Genomic DNA, 24682 nt, shown 5'->3' on the forward strand with positions numbered 1-24682 from the left:
ACCCACACTCCCTGTTCTCTTTCTTTCAGTTTCTGGAATAAGGTGGGCAAGTGCCGAAGTCGCACAACGAAGACAAGACAGGATGGGAGAGAGAGGCCCCAGCAGAGGAGGAAAATAGAGAGAATAGAAAGGAGGGGGAAGAAGAACAAAAACGAGGCAGAGCAAGGGAGGAACGCCAAAGAGAATCTCTGGAATAAATAAATAAAAAGACTTGTTTGGAGAAAAGGCAAGCTAGATGAAAAGATGAAGCCGATAAAAAAGCAGGGCCGGCGCTCTCCTCCCTCCACTCGGGCCAAAGGGGGGAAGCGCCGCGGAGTGGGGGATGCCCCAGAAGGAGGGGAGAAGAGAGATTCGGATGAAAACAGAAACAGAAGCAGATCCCCACAAAATCGAACACCCTCTTCTTCTAATTCACACTCGGAGTCCCCTCAGGCAGACCCAATCAGAGCACGGGACACCTTAGAGGGGGAGGGGATTCACAGAGAAGGGCTGTCAGAGACGACAGTATCCCTTGTAATGAATTCTGGGAAATTTTTGACATCCTCAGATGATAGATCCGGGAGGTCAGTTGTGAGTGGCAGCAGCCACAGTGACAGTGGTGGTAGTAGTTGTAGTAACAGTAGTACACCAAGCGCCAACAACAGCCCAAACCCCGCCTCAAGCCGAAAAACAGCCACCTTCAAGGCTCGCGTTCCCAAGAAAAAGTACACGTCTGAACACTGCTCGTCTACCACTGGTAACCATAGCAACCCTTCCTCCAGCACGCCCCCTCCTCTTCCTCTTAGTGGTGGGATCATCAACCATGAGTTAACGGGTTCAGGAAGTGACATCTGTGTCTCGCACCCTGATGGCAACAATCACAGTCGGAGCCTGATGGACAACTTCCACAGCAGGACCACTGGCAGGGATGGGCCTCAGGATAACTCTCCAGGACCCCCACCCCTGTCACTGGGAGGGGAGAGGGAAAGACCTGGAAGAGGTGAAGGGGTAAGAGATGCAGAGCGAGTGTCGCCCAGTCCCCTGCCTCGCTGTTCCTCAACAGACACCGCCAGTGAGCACTCAGCTGACCTGGAGGTAGTCGGCGACACACATACCCCTACACAGATGTCTACACATGCACCACCCACTCTCCCTGATGCTCTGTCGGATGCCCTGGCCAAAGGGCTGAAGAATCAGCGTGTCCTCGCCCGCCAGCTTAGGACAAGAAGTGACGAGGAGGGAGGTAGTGAAAGGGATGAAGGAAGGAGTTCAGACTTGGTGTTCCGGGCTGGGGTGGTCCGTAAGGTCAGCGGTGAATTTGGAAGCCTGGAGGTACAACTCAATGGGGAGAAGACGCTGTGCCGTTATCCGTATCAACATGACAGCCCCCCAGGGGTGGTGGACATTATCCTTGATGCCCCGCCCCCCGGTGTTCATCCAATACCTATGGGCACCCGCGTCTGCGTGCCATTTGGCAATGAGGAGGGCAGCGAGGGCCAGTGGCAGTGGTACCGAGAGGGTGTGGTGACCCAGGTGGACACACACCCTGCAGTGGCCAACCGCTACCGTGTCCTGCTGTCTGAGGAAAGATCTCACTCTGCGGACGAGGAAGAGGATGGCAGAGGGGCAGCTGCTGCTACCCAGGCAGTGTGGGTCTCCCGACAAACACTCCGGCTTCTGGTGCCACCATGGGACCTGGATCTGCCTTCTGGAGGAGGACGAGATGTTGAAGAGGGGGTCAGAGACAAGGAAAGGGAACGGGAGGACAGGGAGGAGATGGATGTGGAGCAGGAGGTGTGTCGTTTGAGCAGGGGGTTGACACCCAGCGTGGGGTCGGTGTTGGGGAGAGGCATGCCCTACCCAGGCATGGTCCCTGTGTCCTCCACAGCGGGCCACAACATTGCCTCCCCAGTAACCCCAGTGTCCGTCCTCAGCCTCGTTCCTGGCCGAGAGTGGGAAATTGAGAAAGACTTGGAGAGAGAGAGGGACCTACAGAGAAAACAGGATAGAGAGAGGGAAAGAGAGCGAGAAAGGGAGAACAGTGCAATGCAACAGCAGCAGCAGCAGCAGCAACAGCAACACCACCCATACATGCCACTCACCCCCGAAGAAGACATGGAGGTGTCCCACTTTAACATGGTCCCAATGGGGGCGATCATACCTGGGGTCAAACCAATGGCAGTTCCCCAACACCGCCACATAGTCTCTAAGCCCCCGCCTGGCTACCTCAATCCGCACCTGTCTGTGGTTCGGGGCATCGGGATCCCCCCTGCGCACCTGACCTTGAACCCTCATCCTCCTCCTTCACCTGTCCTGTTAGGCCTTGACCCAGCAACCGCAGCAGCTGCAGCAGCTGGTGCTGTCATTGCCACCCCCCAGCTCCCTCCTCTCCCTCCCATCTCATCTTCCACAGCATCCTCCTCCAGAGTAGAGAAGGCCTCGGGAGGAGGGTCTACCAGTGGGGGAGCAGGCGGTGGCAGTGGATCCGGATCATGTTCAACCTCTTCCTCACGTTCCCGCACCCCACTGACAGCTGCCCAGCAAAAGTACAAGAAGGGAGATGTGGTGTGCACGCCAACAGGCATCCGTAAGAAATTCAATGGGAAACAGTGGAGGAGGCTGTGCTCCAGGGAGGGCTGCTCTAAAGAGTCCCAGCGCCGAGGATACTGCTCAAGACACCTCTCAATGAGGACCAAGGAGATGGAAGCAAGTGGAGGCGGCCGGGAACGGGGTGGAGCCAGCAGCACAGGGACCCTGACACCATCCGACCTCCGACTGAGCGGTGGGAGAGCAAGCTCTGAGTTTGACTGGGATGAGACCTCACGGGAAAGTAGTGAGGCTAGCAGCCGTGGAGGAGACTCCCGCCCCCGTTTGGTCCTTCCCTCTCTGCTCCCCCAGGACCTCTCTCGCTTTGATTTTGATGAGTGTGAGGCAGCGACCATGCTGGTCTCCCTCGGGGGCTCCCGCTCAGGCACGCCATCATTCTCCCCTATCTCCAACCAGTCGCCCTTCTCCCCTACCCCATCACCCTCACCCTCTCCGCTCTTTGGCTTTCGCCCTGCCAATTTCAGCCCAATTACTGCTTCTGCCTCACTTCCTCCACGCCGCCATCGGCAGCTTAGCGGTACTAAGATGGGCACACCAGGGGCTGAGAGAGAGCGCCACCTGTCAGGGATTGTACCCACTTTTCAGACCAACCTCACTTTTACAGTCCCCATGAGCCCCAGCAAGAGGAAGCTCGACACACACCCACCCCCTCCACTGCCTGCAGTCCAGGACTACCAGACCAAACCTGAGCAACAGCAGCTGGTGGGCATAGGGGGAGGGGTGGTGGGAGACCCAAACGTGGGCCACAGTCCTGCCGCCTTCAGAGTCCTTTCCCCCCAGAGTCAGCCCACAACCCCCTCTTCACTTTCCTTTCCCCGGCCCCGTAGCGCCACCAGCAGGCCACCATCCTCTGCTGCCTCCACACCTCCACCCATGCTGGTCTCGCCCACTCCTCCCTCCCCGCTGCCCCAGGAACCCTCCCCTCGGCGGATTGTGCCCCTTCGCGATTCCCCAGTCATTGTCCGCAACCCAGATGTCCCCCTGGCCAAATTCTCTGATGGCCCGTTAGGAAGGAGAGAGAAAAGCAGGTCCAGAGAGCACAGCCAGCCCCAACATACAGCTCCTCCAGGCCTGCAGGTCCCTGTCCCCATCAACGGGGCCACCACCAACGGTGCAGTTCTCCTGCGCAACCCTACATCCACACTTGTCCTGGTCACCTCCAGCTCGGTAAGGGAGTCACTTTATTTTTTGTGGCCGTAAAAAATTTAGAACATTCATTAAATAGTATTACATATTTTTAGTAAGATGATGTAAGAATGCTTGTTACAATTTCCTTTTTGGTGATACAGTATTATGCTGTTGGTCAAAGGTTGATCTTGCAAAAGTGACCATCTACACTGACACTGTTGTTTTGATTTTGTCACGTGGGTGATGTATAATCTCTGTGATTTTGTCAGTGAATTAAAAGAATAGTCCACTGAAAATCTTTATTTTAAGAATCAAATACTAATCGTGATAGGTGGCCCTCAAAAATTTGTGGCTTGCTGTAAGTCAGCTTTGATTTACAGCGGTTCTAATGGAGTGTATGGAACATACTGAACATATGGATCAACAGCAGATAAGTCGATTATGTCGCAGGGGTTTCAGTTAAATATCATTTTGAAAGAGAATATATATCTACTATGTTATTGCTAAGAGCCAGTTCTCAGTGTATACTAAAAATACATTTTTGATATCCCCTCCCAGTCCCTGACTCCAGCCACAGTGGGCCACACTGCCCTGTCCAGCCCCTCCACCCCTGGGTCGATGCCCACTTCATCGAGCTCAGTCCTGTCCTCCTCTGGTTCTGGAGGCAGGGAGAGAGAGAGGAAACCTGAGGGACACCAGGATGCCTCTGGAGGGGCCCTGCCACAGCCGGTAGCATGTCACCCAACGCCTACTGCCCTGCTGCCGCTTATATTGCCAGCTGAGTCGCCTCACCCTGCTCCACGCAAGCAGATCATCATGGGACGTCCAGGGACTGGTAAGGGAGGATAGGAAGAGAGAATAAGGGATCATTGTGGTATTGTGGCTTCATTCGCGTCAGATGCAGTTTGCTGAGCGACACTGCCACATTGTAAAGTAGGAAGGGATGTGCAAGCTGAAGCGTAGTGCTTCTTTAGGGTTATAGGAGTGTCATCAGAGTGCAGTGGCTACGACTCATGTACACAGTACTGTTGTTTGCTTGCAATTTAAGATAGTATCCACAGATGTTTTTTTTGCCCCCTTGGAGCATTTGGAGTTGTAAATTTATGTTTAATAGGCATGTATTTGGCAAAAACAAAATTTTCCCAATTTGTTTATTATAATAAACCATGAGAAAAAGTAAAAATATCGCTTTGGATAAAAGCATCTGCCAAATGAGTAAATGTACATGTAAGAGTATGAGAAATGTTGCTTTTTGCCGCATACTTTTAAAAGAAAGGCTATTTTACCAATAGCACTCAGTAAACAATTGCTCTAAGGGTCTAAGGATAGAGCGTGTTGTGTGCTGTACAGATTGTAAAGCCCCTTGAGGCAAATTGTGATTTGTGATATTTGGCTTAGAGATGGACTCTTTTCAGCTTAATCAGCCATATCCTGTGCCTGTGTTTCACGTCATGCACACAGCAGCACAGACAGTAACCGACTATTGTCACATCTACACACACACACACACACACACACACTAAAAGGAAAATGTTTCATGAAAGTTCTTCACTGTGAGTGAAGAAGACACAGCGCTCCCAATTTGTAAACATGAAAGGCAAAAATAAGCAGAGTTTCCCACACCGACTTTACTTGTGCAGACCACCCAGATATATTAACGCTTGCCAGCATATAAACAGAGAGGGAGAGAAATTATTTGGTATTATGTTGGATACAGGGAGAGAGAGACAGAGAGAGTCAGCTATTGGTGTGTCTGTGTCTGAAGGAAAAAGCAAGATGAGTAGTTTGTAAGTAAACACTAAAATAAGGTGGAGAATTAAGTAGAATTAAAATGGTGAGATAAGAAATAACCTATACAAATATACCCTCTTTGCCCCCAGAGTTACACTGTCATTCTGTGGGAGACACTGAGCTGTGTTATACTGCAGTTTATTTTCAGCTGGATTTTATTTGTATAAAAATGCTCTGACCAGTAGGCTAACCTAGAGCACCTTTTATTTTGAGATGTGTTTGAGGGAGAGAAGCTCCCGTAACCTGGTGCAGTTTTCGAGAAAATTTAAAAGTTATTTAACAAAATGTATTATTTAATAATAATGCTTTATTATGAATATACTATTAAATGGACCCCAAGAAGAATCGCCATTGCTTGTGCTGGTGCAAAGAAAGTAAGAATTTACAAAAATAAGAAATAAGAAAGAAAAGTTACAAAAATGTTTTTGGATGCTGTCAGTTATACTTATTAGAAAGAAACAAAATTGGAATTGGCCATAATCAGATCCAAGTCAGACCTTTTAAAAAAAATCTGAATCTGCACCTCTAATTGGGCTAAATAAATAAAATTGACTTGATGTGAATTTTATCAATGGCTCCCATAAAATCAGCCACAGTGGACAGCGGGAACGTACTTGCATTCATTAATATTATACTGACAGCAAAAAAAAAAGAAAAGCCACAGGTCAATAAATTATAAATGAAGTTGTTGGCATTTTATGAACATTAATTTTGACCCAAGCTTCAATTCATTTCAGGTCCTGCATACTGGTTTTGGTATTCTAGGGAGTGTACATTTCATATACATCTTTGTTAATTTTCCTTCATTACCATAAGGCAACTCTCTACAAAATCCAAGACGTACTGTTAATGTCAGAAGGAGCACAGTGTTGTTTGGGGGGAGAATGAATGTGGTTGATGCATACCAGCAGTTTTGTGTACCCTTTTTCAAAGCATGTATTTTGGAATATTTTGTACTTTGTCTGCACAGTGTTAGATATAAAAAAAATGGCCACTGAGAAATAGAGGTGTTTGGGTTAATCATATACTCTATGCTTGTTTCCATGCCAACCTCATAATATTACAGTCAAAACTCAGAAATGTTACTTTGAATGTATGAATAAGGACGATGGTTTCCATTTGAAATGCATGATATATCTTCTGATGCATTTTGTGATATTTTAACACAACACTGAAAACTGGGAGTGTAGTAAATGTACATGGATTTGTCTTAGATATTTATTGGCAATTTATATGTTGTTCGGTTTCACATTTCATACTGACAAAATGTAGAATATACAAGTCCTACACATTCAGGAAACACATTCTGGCATGGTTGTAGTTACAGAAAATTTGTTTATATCCATTAATACAAGTGTCCAAAGTAGCAGATTTCTATCATGAGGATCTTTGAATTCTAAATTTTAATGTTTAGTTTTTCATAACCTCTTTTCTGATTGAACGATAATTTTGTGACTTGGTTCATGTGGTAAAGATGACTGCAGAGTGAAACCTTTTTCTTCTGAGGCGTGATGATCAGAAAAGGTTTGATGTATCAGACCTGCTGCTCATTGTGTGTAATCTGTGACTCAGTGTGTGTAGTGTCAGAGTTATTGAGTGTGCTTGTGTGCGATTGTGAGTGTGCGTGTGCAAGGGGTGTCACCCTTTTCATATATACGCATTTGCGCGCGTGTGTGAAAGAGAGATAAGGGGTGTTGCACAGAAACTTTAAAAGGATATTGACATGTCTAGACATGCAAGACTAAGAGCGGGAGTGCAGAGAGCAACAAGGACATTCACACCTCCTCCTTCTCCTTCTCCACCCCCCCCACCTCACACACACACACACACACACACACACACACACACACACACACACACACACACACACACACTCAACTCAGTGTTCCAGACAATCAACAACCTCAGACAGGGCATCAAGGGCAGGTCCAGCATGATGTGAATGTGTTTCATCACTCTCAGAAGAAAAAGGAGTAATTGTATTGCTGGCGTGTTGTCATGGATACACTGTTTCCACCGGTACAATTAACGCAGTAAAGCGTTGAGGCCTGAGCTGATTACCGGAGCGCGCTTTTATTTCTCTCTCCCTTTCACATCCCTCGCACTGCTAACAGCCACCTGCGTCTGTAGCGTAATGTTTCCTCCACCATACATTTTTAAAAGCACCTAGAGCCACAGTGGGCCCAGAAACAAACACATTCAGACGGCAGTGAAGCCCCCGCGGCTGAGATCTCTCCTATATATAGCCCAGCTCAAGTGCAGATGCATTAGCATCACAAGTTTCATTACTGCTCTCTTTGAGTACATCTGCAGCCTTCAGTGAGGAAGAGATCAGAGCTCAGATGTAGCTGAGGACCCATCTTGTTACATAGCTCAGGAACTGTATTATTTCTTTTTGCTCTGACTGGAGAAATGATTTGGAAATTTCTCCAGTGGTAGTAATGTGTAGTCATAGAACAGGTGGATATCAGTTGAGTAGCATAATTTTCCCACTTGAAAGCGTGAAAAGACAGCTGTTCATCCCATCAGGTGTATTTCTTTATGATTGCAGCCTCTCGCTAGTCATCACTGTCACCACTTCAAGTAAACCAATAGAGACTGATGGAAATCCAAGCAGTGTTTCTGTCTCTGATATTTCACAACTCATCACTGTCAGTGCTTCCCTGGAATATTCATGCCATGCCTCTTCAGGGTGTCAGCAGGTCTTTCAAAAGAGTGTCTCTCTCTCCGACTTCCCCAGTCTGTGGCATCTAAAGCCAATTGTCACCAGTGTGTAGTTTAATTTTTTAAAAAGCTCAGTAATTTCCTAAAACTGCTGGGCACTGTAGTTTTTAGCAAACCTTACTCAAACGGGAGTAAATCATGCATTTGTCAGGGACTATTTTTGGCGGTGGATTAATACACATTTGGTGTTCTTGTGGGGAATTACAGGAGCACTGTAGGATGGTGCGTGTCAGATTCATTTAAACTAAATTACAGTGCCCGTGTCCATTGCAAGTAAGCCAAATGTCACCCAGTCCAACGATGTGGCTTGCTGATGTGCTTTTAATTGTTTTCGAAAGGAATAGAAATGGAGCTCTGTGGCGCAGAGTCAATCAGGCGTCTAAAACAGATAATGTGTGTCTGTCATCAGTTCATTCTTACTTTTCTGAGGATTTGTTGACAATAAGAACTGTTGAATATTGCTTTGTTCTTTTGAAAAGTGCTGAAATGTCACCTGCTGTAAGTTTAATTTTATTGATTTTGTTTTCATTTTAATCTGGATGCTGTTACATTTGGTTGAGGCAGAGCTGGAAAGTAAGGCAGACAAAATAGTAACTGTGTGTTATTTGACCACAACTGTGGGTGGAAACAGTGAAGAATGTTGATTTTGCACTTCCACTGGATGACATTCTGACTCATGTACCTTCACTGTTACAATAATCCGTGACTGGGTTAATATAGCAATGAGCTTATAAACATTTCCTGTTGCACTGCTCAAATTAATCCCAGAACTGTCATTTGGCAGATACATTTGGAAACAGTCTGTTTCTGCCAACATAGTTTCTTTATTTCCATTATTAATGATTAAAGCTAGGGTAGGTAATGTATTTCAGAAGCATTGTTTCTGTATTTGTTGAAATTCTCAATCAATAAATCAAATGGTCTGTGGGGAAAAAAGAATAATAAATCCTATATCTATGGCTGCCGCAGGCCTGTAATAACATAACATTAGCTTTTTGCAGATACTGTTTGTGGTAGTGGTTGGTCGATAAATGATCGTTTTGAGGTTATTTAGAAATAGTGTCTCCATTATATTACACCAAAGAGAACTGACATGTTCATTTTTCAACTGTAAAATGTTTTGCTTAGTATTTGTCTTGGTCACAATTCATTAAAAAAAAAAGACCAAAGGGAGCTCTATCAGGAGTGTTGATTTTTGTTAAATAAATACTTTAGTCCCATACATGGTTATGACATTTAACTCCCAAATATCGGTTGGGCTTTACTGGTGATGTGTCTTTGAGCAAGAAATTAAATCCCTACAAGCTTAAAAGCTGCTTCAGTATATGTGAATTTGAATCTCTGACCTACCTGTAGATGATCAAATTAGGAGGAAAGCAAAATGATATATATATATTTTTTTACAATAATGTATGTTATGAGTACTATTTTGGGTCTTTCCCCCCTTAAGAAAGCAACCTCTGGCGTGTAAAACATTTGAATAAGCCTCACTTCCTCAGCTGAAGTTCCTTGTGCAAACAGCAGCTTAAACTGCCAGTAAGTAATGAGTGCAAAGGTCAGAGCACAGTGATAATAGTCATGTGATACCAGAAGTAGTTTCCAAAAGAGAACTTCTTGAACAGAGTGCATAACCAACAGCACCAACACTACATCCAGCCAGGGCATATTTACATTTTCGTCGTTGTCTAGCTCAGCAGTGTCTGAATCTCCATTTTAGATGAGCCATAGCTGGCGAATGGTTTGCTATAAATAGACCATTTTAATACTTTATTATAAAATTATTCATGGAAACTGAAACTGGACATTGCAGTGCTGCAGTAGAGTTCATAGCCAGTTTATTTCCAGCAGGCTAGATATATGTGGAATACTGCAGTCAGGGGAGGAGAGCTGAAATCTCCCTCATACAAATTTACAGACACACCATTAACTATTAGACTCATTTCCAAAGTAGAAATATCCAAAAACGCAGTAGTGATGGAATTTGTGGTAATAGGTGTGGTTGTTGTAGCACTTGCGGAGTTCCCTGAAGTTAATAGTAGTAGTACTGGTATTTGTAGTAGTGGTAAAATTAGCAGTTGTAGTAATAGTAGCAACACAGAAGTAGTGGTGGTAGTATTTGCAGTAGTAGAGCTTTCAGGGGAGTTGTATCATGATGATATGAACATATTGGGTGATTCTGAGGAAATATAAATAATAAACTACTAATTTGTTTTAAACATCTTTGCTGTCCTATCTAAACCATGTACCATGTATCCCAAGTGTCAACTTTTTATCAGCTAAGAAAAAAGCCACAGTTTTCCGCTAAGTGACAATGCTTTTTCTGAAAAGCAAACAGGTTTTTAAACAATTTATGTAGCTGAAGAAATATTTATCTAACATTTAATCCTTAAGTTTATCTGAACAGGACTAAAGTGACTACAGCCATGCTGGCGGCTCTGTGAGGCTAATGCTTAGGCACAGCAGTGCTTTGAGCTAAATGCTCACAACCACAATGCTAACCTGCTGATGTTTAGCAGGTATAATGTTTACCATGGTCACCATCTTAGTTTACCGTGTTAGCATGCTAACATTTGTTAATTCACACTAATCACAAAGTACAGCTGAGGCTGATGGGAATGTTAGTAGTTCTGCAGATCGTCGTAAACCAAAATATAGGATAAATTTGACCTGATGGTGGCGCTAGGTGAACAGTTAAGGGAAAGTTTTTAGGATTTGTCCTCTTGGGACCATGAAGGCCTGTCCAAGATTTCATGGCAGTCTACCAAATAGTTGTTGAGTCATTTCAATATGGACCAAAGTGGTGGAGATACATGGTTTTCATTTGACACTGACTACTTTTATTGGTGTGTAGTGCAACAGTGGTTCTTAAGTTTAATAACTTTATATGTGGTTTTGCATGCATGTTGTGATATACTGTATATCTGTATAAGGAAAAGTCTAATATTAAGGTTGTAACCATATAACCCATCTAAACGGTATTAATAGGTTTCTGTTTATAAATTAAACCTGGACTCTGTAGACTCTGTTTTCCTGAAATGGTTTCTGCTGCAGAGACAGTTCAGTTCAGAGTCTGAAGCTCGGCAGCAGTGTGGCAGCAGTGTGGCAGCAGTCTAGACAGCGAGTAGTCTGGAGCCTGGAATCTCTGTGGATAAAATAACAGGTTCCCTCATCCCATCACACGCCACATGACCCCTCAAAACTCACATTATCCTGAGGGATGATCTGTGTGTGTGTGTGTGTGTGTGTGTGTGTGTGTGTGTTGGAGAGGGGGGGCCGAGTAGGTGACTGAATACATAACTCCATTCATGGTCTTCACTCTGGCAGTTTCTATAAAAGTGTAGTTTTTAGTAGCGCTTTAGCTCATCGCTGGCTGACGATCACATAGGCTTTCACATGCTGCCAGAGGGCAGAGCGCTACCTTCTGTCTACAGTCCATGATACTGAGATGGATAAACATGATGACATTTCACTTTTTCTCTCTTTTCTCTCTCCCTTCGCGTTCCCACAGTTTGGACCAACGTGGAGCCTCGGTCGGTGCCAGTGTTCCCTTGGCATTCACTCGTCCCTTTCCTGGAGCCCAGCCAATCAGGAGCGGCTGCCCAGCCTGCTGATGGCCAACAGCTTGTCAATCAGAGCAAAGGTAGCAAATGGCCCCACTCCTTTTCTCTGTACAAGACAACATCACTTATCACCTGGGAAAGGAAACAGAGAGCTAATTTGACTGCTTGTACCCAAATATATATAACTCTATATTATAAACAGATATTTCCCACAATATAATAATCATAACAGGAAACAGGGCTGTGTTTCTCAAACAACGACTGCCAAAACACTCCAGTACACAGCCAATACAAATGTTGGTTGGACATACCAGCAGCCAAGTCAGTGTTTCCCAAAACAGTTGCGACTGAATTGCAAATCAGCACAGTTGGTGTTCACACCAATATAGTTCCAGTAACATTGTTGATAACACTTTTTATTGACTGGAGTGCTAAAATTTATTCAGAGACTAATTTTGACTGGTGGGGACAGGCAGTTATCTGAACACATTTTCTTTTTCACAGATCTTCATGAGGCATTAATTTAGGTCTTTATCTTTCTTTTCTAGGGATACAAATATTGGTTAATCATTTAATCCATGAAATGTCAGCAAAGAGGAGATACAATTTCTCAGAGACCAAGGTCCTATCTTAAAATGCTTGTTTAGTCTGACCAGCAATCTAAAACACAATGATATTTGATGTGCTGAAATATATAAAAGCTACAAGCCCTCACATCTCAGAAACCAGAACCAGTGAATAGTTTCTGCTTGTAAAATGGTGATTATTTTTCTGTCAGTGGACAAATCAGTAAATTGACTAATTATTTCAGTTCTAGACTGTTAAATAAACTAGCTTACTTCTAAAAGAAGTTTGTTATTTATATGAGCATAAAAGATAAAACCAACTTGGTGGATATGTTTTAAGAAATCACCCTTCATATACAGTCTTCTTAGCATTTTTCCATCTAAATAGATGGTACAAAAACTTTTGGCTAAGTTCTAAGTCTAGTCTGTACAAATACAGTAAAAGGATGCAATCTCACTAAATGGCTACAATAAACCTTTGTTAACAAACATCTACAGTATATAAATAAAAAAAGCCATTTCAGTACTCTGTTATGTATCGATGTAGTCACTAAACCCTTGAGGGAACATTTCCTTTACATGTGAACATTCTTCATCTCTATATGAAGTATTACTCTTACTACTGCTGCAACAGATTATAGCAAAGATGTAGTCAGAGCTTCTCACACCTCCCACACTCAGTTGGCCAGAGTAGAGCTATCCGTCAACAAGCTGTATGAAAGGTAGCCCTGCTATTACACATGTGGCACTGAAGCTTACTTTCTTAACGCTTGTCACTAACTGGCATACAAATGGCTTTAATTTTTCAGAGCCTCGTTGCGCTGTGGCCCTGGTGAGCGACGGGCGAACCGGTCCTCCAGACCTAGAGAGGGGTTCTCCATCATGCCCTCCCCCGACCAATGATAATCCTCCTACAGACAGGGGCGTAGCTGACAGCGAGACAGAGAGCGATACAGATGACCCGTAAGTATGAAGTGGTTGGGGGTTTTTAAGGGGATTTTATCTTAGCTGGTTTTTTCCTCTTCCCTGGTATTATCAAGACCAGAGAGCTTAACATGGTGCTTGATGTTGTGAATTTTGTATGCAAATTTCATTTTTGGAACAAAAAAGTAAATGTTTTAATTAACATAGCTGAATAAAACAGTGTATTGCTCAGAGGAAGAAGCACAAGAAATAAGAGATTTGATTGAAATTCAGGTGTAGAGTAGCGCTTTAGAACATTGACCACATTGTGAAATGATGACAGTCCACCAATCAGACACAGGAAACAACCAGACCAACCTATCCAAAATTAGTTCATGCAAGTGCAGTAATTTATATCTGTCACATATAAAACTCACTGACTTACTGAAGTGAAGTGTTTATTTAGTAGCAAAGATTCATTAACATTGTATCTTTTAATTATTAAATAATTAATTATAATTATTATTAGCAAGCTGCATATTTCTGATTTGATCCCTACTTGAACTACGTTTTGGGTCTTTTTGTAAAATCTTAATGTTCATTTACAAAATTATATGTACCTTTTACAAAATAAATTGTCTATAGCTATATTTCATTATTCCATATATTTAAAATATGCAGAAGCACAAAAGACCAAACCAAAAAAACAATCCTGTTGTCAACCAAGTTCTTAAGCTAACCTTCTGTTCTCTAAAAATAATCATAACTTGTTTAGGTGCTACATTTAAATTATGTTCACTTCATACGTTGCGTTTCCTTTCTGCAACTCTGGGTATGACTCAGTAGAAGGCACATAGTAACAGTAGATATATTAGACACAGTTTGTCGGCGCAGTTTGTGTCACCAGATTTAAAACTCTCTAAGACGCTACGCTCCGAACAGGTGCACTGAAATCCACCTTTGACAGCAAAATTCTAACGAAACAAACAACAACAAACAACTGTTCTACCAGCTGCATCAGTGTGTGTGTTTGGCAAGAGTTGTACAGTCTGTGCCCGCTTATTCCACTCAGTCTCAGGCTGCGTCTCTGCGTCTGGCTGGGTTATTGCTCTTTCAGAGTGACTCAGAAGGGCTGCGTGGCTGTCTGGCTGGTAGTGTGGTTTTGAATGTTTCAGGGTCACTGTGCTCACAGTGACGGCGGCTCCAAACAGATCTGCCATCACTGGGAGCACAAAAAGAAATCCTTCAGCAGTCTCTGAATGTTGCAGGGGTTACACCTGTTATCTGGCTACATCTCAATGGAGAGACCAGTAGCATTAATAAAAATGATATTTTATTTTATTAGTGAGCCAGTTTTGACCAAAAATACCAACTTTTTAGTCCCTAGATCTCTTTTCAAGGAACTAACAGGTTCCTTCAGCCCACTGTTGTGTGCGTTTCCACTGTGGTCTAAAGACCTGCGAAGATTAGTTAGAAATTAACCAGCTGACATAGGCTGTAGGCCTATACATCGTACAAAGCGATGCACAGACATCATTATTTGTAACCATTTTCAATGAGCAACATTTATAAATGAACGTCAGATTTGACTGGAATACAATGAAAAAGTAAAGGCTTTGCGTGACCATTAAAGCAGCTTTTTTGTGTGGGAGTATAATGGAGAGACAAACGATAAAGTTTTTACACATTTAATAACAAACGGGATAAAGCCATAAAGTTCTTAAAATATAAAATAATATCGTGACAGTTTGGAAGGTTATTACAACATTTCTAGCCGACAAGCAGCAGATCAGCAGCAGGACTCACATCTGTGTCCGCCCGCGTCAGAGGAACGGGATTTTAACGAGCTTTATTATCTGCTGTAATCCAAAGTTCCGTTTGTTTTGGAGAGGAGGAGACCGACCTCGGCTCTGTGTAAAAACTTCCTGACTGATGAAAACTTAAAACAACAACTCTGGACCAGTATTTAGCGTAACTAGCGTAGCAGGCAGGCTGCTATTTCCGAACAATAGCCTACATTTAATGCCGACGTTTAATCTCAGGCAGACATTGGTGAGACATGTGTGCTATTTGACTGTTAATTGTGATTTATTGGTTTGCAAACAACAGTGGAAAAGAGAGGAGCAGTCGTAGAAAATCACCCGACATTCTCTAGTTAAAGCCAGTAGCCTCTACTTGCCCATTTCACTGCAAAGCAAGCCCCACCCCCCCAAAGTACCGGTACTTTTGGAAAGTACTACCCTGAGCAGGAACTTTTTGGGGGTTAAACTAAAGACCCTAGAACTACATTTAGACCCTGGTCCCTCGGGTGGAAAAACAGTGAGTTCCTCCAAAGGTTCCTAGTTCCGGGGTATAGTTACTTTGGTACACACTGATACTACTGTACAACATCACCTGGCAGAAGTACGTTCTAATGCTGTGGTGTGGTCCTATACTGAGAGAAGTGTGGAGTTTCCTTGAATAGTTTGCTGAAGGTGTTCAGTAAGCCTTCTGTCACCATGTTATGTCTCCCATGATGGTTCCTGTTTCTCACAACAAGGAGAGCTTTTACACCACCCACACTCACGCGTTCACTCATATGCCTGTAAACATGCACACAAATAGCACATCTGACTTAACCACAACCAAACTCTCACGTAACTCAAATCTCCCTGACTATGATTGCTCTGGGAATTGTGACATTGTATGTTATTGTGTCCCACAGCTTCATTTCTGCCTTTGTGGACACTGTGCGTGTTACTCTTTAGCTTTTTTTTGCTTTATATAATCTTTGCTGTATTATGTGCTGTATTTAATAAAAATGCTTTAGTAAAACTAGACAAGAAGGCAAAAATCCCCGCCATATTCATGTAGTCACGGTTTGACACCGAGTTCAGTCAGTAACAGAGTCAGAGTCAGACAGAACGTTCTGTCTGACACTTCACAGTTTCAAAAGACATTTCTAGTGTTTATAACTGTTATGCTCACAATTGAAACATTAAAAAAAAACATTAATCCAGGTTTATTCACCACTGACTTATTAGACAGTCTTGCTCTATCACTAATAGCTGGGAAGTACGTTGTGCATGATTCAAAGGGAATTGCACAAACCTAATCTGTGAAAACAAGATTTTGCATTCTGATTGTCTCTAATTGTTTGTGTCTGTATTTTGTTGGCCCTCTTCCTTTTTTATCTGTCTTGATTTATGTCTCTTACTCATGTTCTGTTATTGGCTCTGTGCAAGTGTCATCACTAATATAAACTGTGCTATTATTGAAATCGTAATAAGAATTTGTAAACAAACCAATGTCTATTTTGTCTATATCAGTTTCTCCAGTGAAACTTAACCCAGTTTGTGATTTTTTTTTTTATTTACTCTGTGTCTGGTTGCTTTTTCCTGGAAACTTGGCTTGCAAGTTTCCAGGAGTGCAATGTATTAGTAGTAGAAACAGCAGATTCTGTGGAATCAACTGAATAAATAAACTCAGTAGTTAGCATCCACATTGCTGATGGCTGAACATATAAAGAAAGTGTGTTCATTACATTAACAGTAAATTAAGTCATAAGAAAGTCAGGAAGACAAAGGGAAAACACTATTCTGGTTGGCTGACATGTGATCTCTCTCTGGGCTGCGTGTTGCAGAATCAATTAAAAAAACAGGTGTCTGCAGGTAACCACTATAAGCAGCAGTGTATACAACATAACATGTCATACTGGTTTAGTGCTTACTGTACATCAAATTGAACTTCATGGAACCACAAAGGTGTGCAATATAGTGAGGACATTTGAAAAACAGAGTTGGATCAATTCGAGTAGACTCCACACTCTTTAACACAATATCTAAATAAATGAGGACTGTATCATTCTTCCTAAATTCTTCACAACCCTTCTCTGTCCTGGAAGTCCCTCACAGTAGGAATCTCCCTTGACTTTCCATCTCTTCTAGACTCACAGTTTCACTTTATCTCCGTGTGCGAATGCAGGTTCTCCCCGGGTGTGGCCAACGATCCAGCGCCCTCCACTGGCCCCATGAAGAGACGCACGCAGTCCCTCAGCGCTCTGCCCAAGGATGGAGACAGGAAGGTCAGTCAACCATGCAGACAGTCAGTTAGTAAAAATGGCAAATGCTTTTTGAATATCACTTCCACAGCTAACCATACATGTCTAAATGTGCTGTCCTCTTCCAAACACCTACCAGAGGGAAAAGGACCACATTCGCCGTCCCATGAATGCATTCATGATCTTCAGTAAACGCCACAGAGCCCTGGTTCACCAGCGACACCCCAACCAGGACAACCGGACAGTCAGCAAGATCCTGGGGGAGTGGTGGTATGCTCTGGGACCCAACGAGAAGCAGCAGTACCACGATCTAGCCTTCCAGGTAAAGATTCCCTCTAAAATTCTTTAATTGGGTCTTATTTTCTTTTATTTCTTCAAAGTACATTTTGTTTTGCATTGTCAGGGGTATATTTAACATCCCTGTAGTGAATTGATCACAATGATTTGTTGTTTACTTTAATTTAAATAAATTAGCAGTTTACTACTGATGACCATAACACAGTAGTGTCAGTATATGAGATATTTTAATTTTGTTCTCCAGACATGCAGATTCACCATCAGCAGTAGCAGCTTGTCCGGATGAAAAAAATGTATAGCTATGTATAGTTTTCATGGGCAGTGAAAGGCACCATGGATGAACTACAGAAACTCAGACTGCATCATCTGAAAATTAAAGACACTGCAATCTTCCTCCAGGTGAAAGAGGCCCACTTCAAAGCCCATCCAGACTGGAAGTGGTGCAACAAGGACCGCAGGAAGTCACTGTCAGAGGGCCGTGGGACACCAAAGGAGCAACGGGAGAGGAGCATGTCAGAGAGCATAGGTGTGTGTGTATATGTTTTGTATGTATATATGTTTTGATGAGCATTGATTAACATTCCCAAGCCGAAGTTAAAAGAAGGAAGCTAGAAGTTAAAAGGAAAAAACTTCTTAAATCAGTGAATGGTTTTGATCATCAGCTGCTTTGAATTTTTTGTACTTAAAAGTCATATTGAACCATTTTCTACAAAAAACATAATTATAAAAAGATGTTTTTATTGCATATTGCAAGCATTTTGCTGATGCTCTTAGACAGTACATCAGTGCAAAGTTTTATTGATCTATTCCATGATGATACACTGTGATATTTTATGTTTGCTCTTCTTTCTCTGTCTTTCTCCCATTCTTCAGATGCCCATCCAGACTCCCAGGTGCTGGAGGGGAAAGGAGGAGTCTCTGGCTGGCCTGGGGGGTCAGAGCGTAGAGGGGGGCTATTTTTGGGGCAGCACCCTCGTCCCAGAGCCTTTTCCCAGAGTGCTGTGCACACCCTGGAGCAGAGGGAAAGAGAGGGAGACCTGGAGAAGGTAGGAGGTTGTTAATCTGCAGCTCAAAGGCAAAAGTAAACAGACTGGAGATTTAAGAATGTGCTCCAAATCACTAGCTAGTTTAATCTTAAAGCTAGAGAAAATTTTAAATCATGTGCTTTCAGTTAAGTCAAGAGTATTTTTCAAGCGCCTTTAACAAATCTGTGGCATCTAAGAGAACAAAGTAAAGATAAAACAAAAAACAAATGCAGAAAATAAAAGCAACAAACTGAAGTAATTCTTAAAAAGAAAAAACAGGGCCAGTGATTGAGTGTGAGTGTCTACACACCAACATGTGTGTATAATCGCAGATAGCAGACGTGTGTCCTTCACACTGCAGACCATTTTGGTTGAACTCTACAACTGCAAGCATGCTTTTCAAAAACAGTTCAAATGGACTCTCTTTGTTCTTTGTGTGAGGGCTTGAGTTGTTGCTGCTGAAAACCCACTGAAAGCTCTGGGGGTGCTCAAACTGCAACTTCAAAGGTTTCACTTTCTACTTTTTTTAGCGCCTTTGAAGGTATGAGACTAGTGTTTGGTGCTTCATTCCTAATCGCAGAGGGATAGGCCTGCATGTTAGCTCTTTTGTTTTGAAGGCATTCATTTAATGCTGGTGTCGGAGCCACATGTATGCATGCTTTGATAGTAACTACATTACTGCTGTATGAAGTGTTGTTCTTAAGTACTTAAGGACTTAAGTTTTTTTTTTTTTTAGCTTTGAGTTTAGAATCAGTGTCCTTCTGCAGCAACTACACAGACATTTTCTATTCTCCACTGTGTCAGGAGGATGGGTCGAGTTTGTTTCGCCACCGGCCCCTGCCTCAGTCCCTGTACCAGGGCGGGGTCAGTGAGGATGTGACCAGTGATGAAGAGCGCATGGTCATCTGTGAGGAAGAGGGGGACGATGATGTTATGGGTGAGTAAGATGAGCAACAGAGTGGTCTAGTGGTGGTTAGAGACTCTATTGCATAACCACAAAGTCATAGTTTCAGTTCCCACAATGATCATTGTGTCTTTAAAAAAAAACAGCCTTCTTAGTCAGAATGACAACGTCAGCAACACACATAAGAGCTAAAAAAAAAAATAGGTGGTGTCAGTTATGTCATCTGGTGAGCCCTGGCCGCAGCCCTGAACTGGTAATTCCTAGTGTTAAAATATATTAATAACAATAGCACATAATTGGTTATTTGATGGTAAATCTGGTGATTTGAAAGCAGCCTTTCCAAATGTTTGTCCAGACACCATCAGCGTTGCTTCACTTGCACTCATTGTAAATTAAATAACTTCCAAGGAACAGTTAAAAATATAATGTGTGTATTGCCCCCTTTGTTGAAATTTGTTGAAAACACTAACTTCAGATTTCCATGTCCCACCCTCAGAGGATTCCTGTCCTGAAGGCTCCATTGACCTCAAGTGTAAAGAGAGAGTGACGGACAGTGATGAGGACGAACCGGATGGACAGGTAGTTGCAGTGATCAAATAACTTGAATTACTGTCCACAGTGGACTTCACTGAGCTAGATTGTCCTGGGCAATCCTATCTTTCCCTTCCCCCATTTTGTACCTGGATATTTACAATATAGAGTAAAGGCTAATTAGATTTAATAGAGTACTTGTTTCTGATCTGTATATGGGCTCCACATCAAGGAGTTGAGTATTAGGTATCAGATATAGTAAAAAGCTGCACTGCAAAAACATATTTTATTTATTAAAAACTGAACCTGGTTCCAGTTAGGTATTGATGTGTCTTGATTTACAGGGTAGAGCCTTGAAGAGCTGCATTCTTATATCAACAGTGTAATTCTGCAATTAAGGCATCACATTGTTGGGGGTTTAATTTAAGCTTTTTAGTTTTTGGAGTCCTTAATTCCCATCAAGCATTAAAAAACTTATATTTTCCACAGTTACTGTAAGAAGAGAAGAACTTTACTTTGTAACTTTCCCGGCTTTGATCTCTCCCTCTCTCCACCTCTCCGACAATCTCTTTCCCTCCAGCATGGCTTCCAGCCAGTGGCTCGCTCCTCTCTCCCCTCTTCCTCTCCCTCCATGCCTCACTCCAACTCCACCTCAGCTAAAGGGAATGGAGGAGGAGGAGGTGGTGAAGAGGGGTCTGAGAGGAAGAGAACGAGAGGTACAGACGGAGGAGAGGAGGGAAGCGAAGGAGGATCCAAGAGTGAAGAAGGCAGTGGAAGAGGTGGGCAGAGTGTCTCCTCTCTCTCCATCACAGGCTCAACATCCAGCACCCAGGCTCCCCTTGCTTTGGCCCAGCAGGGGTTGACCCAGGTCCTCGGCACCGCCCGCATGGCTCCCACTATGGTGACCAATGTGGTACGACCCATCGCCAGCACGCCCATCCCCATCACCAGCAAGCCAGTGGAAGGAGCCGTCACCCTCAGCTCCCACGCCCAGGACAAGAAAGCCACTCTCCTGATTGGAGGAGGCGGACCTCAGCAGCTGCCAATCACCGCAGGGGGTGGGTACCTGTCCTCATCCTCCTCCCCAGGTCCAGTCAGTGTAACCCCTTTGGGGGGAAGCGGCCTGGTCACTAGCCTAGTTCTGGGAGGGTCCTTTCCCGCTGCCCAACCAGTGCAGATCCTTACCCCCGCGCAGCCTCACGCACAAACCCCCCTACCTATCCTCCAACCCCAGCTCCATCCCACTGCCGCCACCTCCTCTCTCACACCTGCCGCCGGCCCCAAGCCTCTAGCACAGGTCCAGTACATCCTGCCTACTGAGAGCCCCTCCTCCCCTCAACTCACCCACCAGCAAATTCTCTCCCTGCCCACCACTGCGGCCCTGGCCAATGGCATGCACACGGGGGCGGGAATCAGAGTTGCTTCAGTCAGCCCTGGGACCAGAGGTGAGACAGAAAGCACGATTGGCTGACAAAAAAGAACAGATCTGAGTTTCATTTTAGTCTTTTCACTGGTCCGCTGAAAACTGAATTTTTATTTATTTTAAATTTTCTATTTTTGCTGTAGTTCCCCTCGCTTATTTCGTATTAATCATCTCCACTGGAAGCACTGAAAATAGATTTGATTGGATTATATAAACGGGAGATAAATGATTGACATGTAAAACACTGTTGACATGAGCATGAGCGCCCGCCGCCCACCCATGCCTTAATCACTCTCTATTCATAAGAGTCAGAAGCAACAGAACATTGTTCCACCGCTTTATTGCAGAGGAATTTCACTATTATCAGTAGATGAAATGTCCTCTCTGTGTCAGTGTGTCTCAACCCACCAGTCGCTCCTGAGCTGTCTTCACCTCCACTTTTTTGGCCCAATTCATGTTTCTCATGCTGAGTGTTTTAATTTTCTCTCTCTCTCTCTCTCTCTCTCTCTCTCTCTCTACTTCTCACTCATTAGTCCAAACCCAGTCGCCTGTCTTGCAGAGCAAGATGTTGGTTCCCATGGCAACAGTGAGAACAGGGTCTACTCCTCCTCATCCTTCCATTTCCCTGGTTGCTCCACCTCTTCCTGTGCAGAACGGCCCCACGACAGGAAACAAGGTAATAATACCAACACTGTAATTAAAACGAGTGTCAGCAATGTCAATAATAATAATAATAATATTAAGTAATCAGTAATCATTTATTATAGAAGAATACAAATATATATAAATGTATTTATTGGTTCCAGCTTTTAAAATGCTCAGATAAAAACAAGCAATTTAAAGGGGACCTATTATGCTTTTCCATATTTTCTGGCATATCTATAATGTTACAGTGTCAGATGTTCATGTTAAATATGAACAAAGCTTCAAATAATTAGGTAAAAGTATTTAAAAGAAAACCCTGTGATTATGAACCTCAGATTTTCTCTTCTGAATGCTCAGGTTTCAACAGTTTTTTCTACTATAGGCTCGGTATGATGTCATAAGCAGGGGATGTTTTAGGGTGGGGCTACCTTATGATTGACAAGTCGCTACCAGCGCCATTGAAAAAGCTTACTAGGAGTCAGCAGTAAATTTTTCCAGTAAGTATGTTGTTTTGTTTTTAGCCTTTTTTTATCTAGCCAAAATTAGCATCCCGGTTAAAATCACAGTTAAAGTGAATTATGGATGCACCTAGCTAACCAAGCTAGCTAGCGCCACAGTCTCGTCCGAATATGGTCACGTCTGGTTCCTGGTTGAAACAAATCAACACGGCAACAGCCAAACGGCCACGCTCGAGGCTTCAAAATGTCAGTCTCCACTTCTTTTATACTGTGGGGGGGGGATTAAATGAGGGCCTGCTTGAACAGCCAGTATAAGATAGAAAAATTTGAATCATGCAAAGCTACCATACAGGAGTCACTGAACTACAATATAGGGATGGAAGTGCAGGATAATAGGTCCCCTTTAACAAAGATCTCCTGAGCAAAAATTGTAATGGGCTTATTCTCACTGTCACTGTTACTTATTAACTGAATGATTAAATTAATGTTTATTCATTCTAGTTGAATTCGCTGCTGTTAATCTACATTTTATTCAGGATGGACAAGTTTTAGCTTTAACAAAGTGCTAGAGTTGTTCTGAGGACCATAAAAACCACATTTGAGTCACAGTCATTTGTGTCACAGGAGAAAATCCTTTTGTTTTATATGTTTATCTGCCCCTCAAAGATCATCCAGATCGCTCCCATGCCTGTGGTCCAGACCAACATTCACCCTAGCGGCTCAGCAGCAGTGCATCCTGGGAGCCCCTTTCCTGTTTCCATGGCAACGGTGATGGCGCCCGTTGCCGCGCCCCCGCAGACCGTTCTTCTGACCTCTCCACCCACCAGGTCACTAACACAGGCCTGACACCTGAAAGACAGACAACACATACCCACTTTTATTTTCCTCAGCTGCTGGTTCAGCTGGTCAGAGATCCCTCTGAGATTTAAAGATGCTGTCGGATTTCAATTTTAGCCAGGTCATAATGTTAATTGTACTTAATGTGCAGCAAATGTTGATAATAAAAGTCAACACTTTCAAAACATTTTGACACAGCAACACGAACTATGACACTAACTGTAAAAACTTTTAATGCCTTTTTCCAAGTTTTTAGACAAGTAAAAGAAATATTTCCATTTGGCCACATGGTTCAAAGTGAAAATTAGGTAGGTTTTGCTTAAGCTGAAATGATAAATCGAATACTTTATTGACAGAAATTGATCAACAATACTGTCTATAATTGCAAAAATGGCCCAAATCTTAATCTGAATATTTGCTGGTTTTGGACTGTTGATCAGACAAAACAAGCAATTTGAAGTCAGCTTGGCTTTGGGAAAATTATCATTTATTACTTTTTAGACTAAACAGTCGATTAATCAAGAGAATAATCCATAATAAAAATAATCAGTAGTTGCTGCCCTAGTTTTTTTTAACTGCATGTTCGCACATCTGTTATATCATCGATAATTTGTCTTCTTTTTAAATATATCAGATTTTGTCTTTTTGTATTGTACCTGTTTAATGAGCCATAGACGTTAGTAAGCTGCTCAAGCCATTATTGACTTTTTAAAATTTGTAATATTCAACTATATTCAGCTTTGACACTCGTGACTCTCCTTTAGGATCACCTACGTCCAGTCTGGCCCAGGAGGCACCACAGCAACACCCCAACAGGCCACACCCGCTCCATGCCCGACATATCTCCCATCATCTCTGGCAACCCTGGGTTTCACCGCCATCGCCCCGGCTGGGCAAACCCTGGTTCAGCCACTCATTGGTCAACCGCCACTGTTAGCTCCGGCCCCACCCCTGGGCTCTCCAGGTCAGGCCTCGGGAACAGCTGGTCGTCAGGTAAAGATGAACAGAGAACTGTTAGTACCAAAGACTTGTAGTGTGTGTGGTCATGAATATTAGAAGACTGATGTTTCTAGTATTTAAAGAGTGAACAAATTAATTGATATTAAAAGCAGTCTTTAATGTCCATGTTTTACCATTGGTGTATGAATGAATTAAACCTCACAGAAAGACTCTTGCAGTAACAAGTGCACATTTGGTCACAAATTGCAGGAGCTCATGCTGCTACAGAGGAAGTGGGAATAAAGTTGCTAAATTTAATATTTTGC

At 43.2% G+C, this 24682-nt stretch overlaps 1 protein-coding gene across 6 annotated transcripts in view; it reads left to right on the plus strand.

Moving 5' to 3' along the window:
• Positions 1-24682, plus strand: part of cica (capicua transcriptional repressor a) — a 36897-nt gene that overhangs the window by 3993 nt on the left and 8222 nt on the right. For 5 of the 6 annotated variants that reach the window (XM_038724256.1, XM_038724257.1, XM_038724252.1 and 2 more), the window contains exons 2-15: positions 30-3753; positions 4273-4549; positions 11738-11869; positions 13165-13318; positions 17222-17321; positions 17437-17619; positions 17994-18120; positions 18468-18640; positions 19424-19556; positions 20020-20102; positions 20635-21499; positions 22011-22153; positions 23247-23407; positions 24182-24410. In XM_038724256.1, the coding sequence (XP_038580184.1) occupies positions 244-3753; positions 4273-4549; positions 11738-11869; positions 13165-13318; positions 17222-17321; positions 17437-17619; positions 17994-18120; positions 18468-18640; positions 19424-19556; positions 20020-20102; positions 20635-21499; positions 22011-22153; positions 23247-23407; positions 24182-24410 (6270 nt within the window). In that variant the 5' untranslated portion in view covers positions 30-243. The remainder of the gene's footprint in view (positions 1-29; positions 3754-4272; positions 4550-11737; positions 11870-13164; positions 13319-17221; positions 17322-17436; positions 17620-17993; positions 18121-18467; positions 18641-19423; positions 19557-20019; positions 20103-20634; positions 21500-22010; positions 22154-23246; positions 23408-24181; positions 24411-24682) is intronic. The other variant, XM_038724255.1, reaches the window with a different exon arrangement.

This window comes from Micropterus salmoides, unplaced genomic scaffold (genome assembly GCF_014851395.1).
Source record: "Micropterus salmoides isolate LMB-PRFRI ecotype aquatic unplaced genomic scaffold, ASM1485139v1 Ms_hic_scaffold_17, whole genome shotgun sequence".
Lineage (NCBI taxonomy): Eukaryota > Metazoa > Chordata > Actinopteri > Centrarchiformes > Centrarchidae > Micropterus > Micropterus salmoides.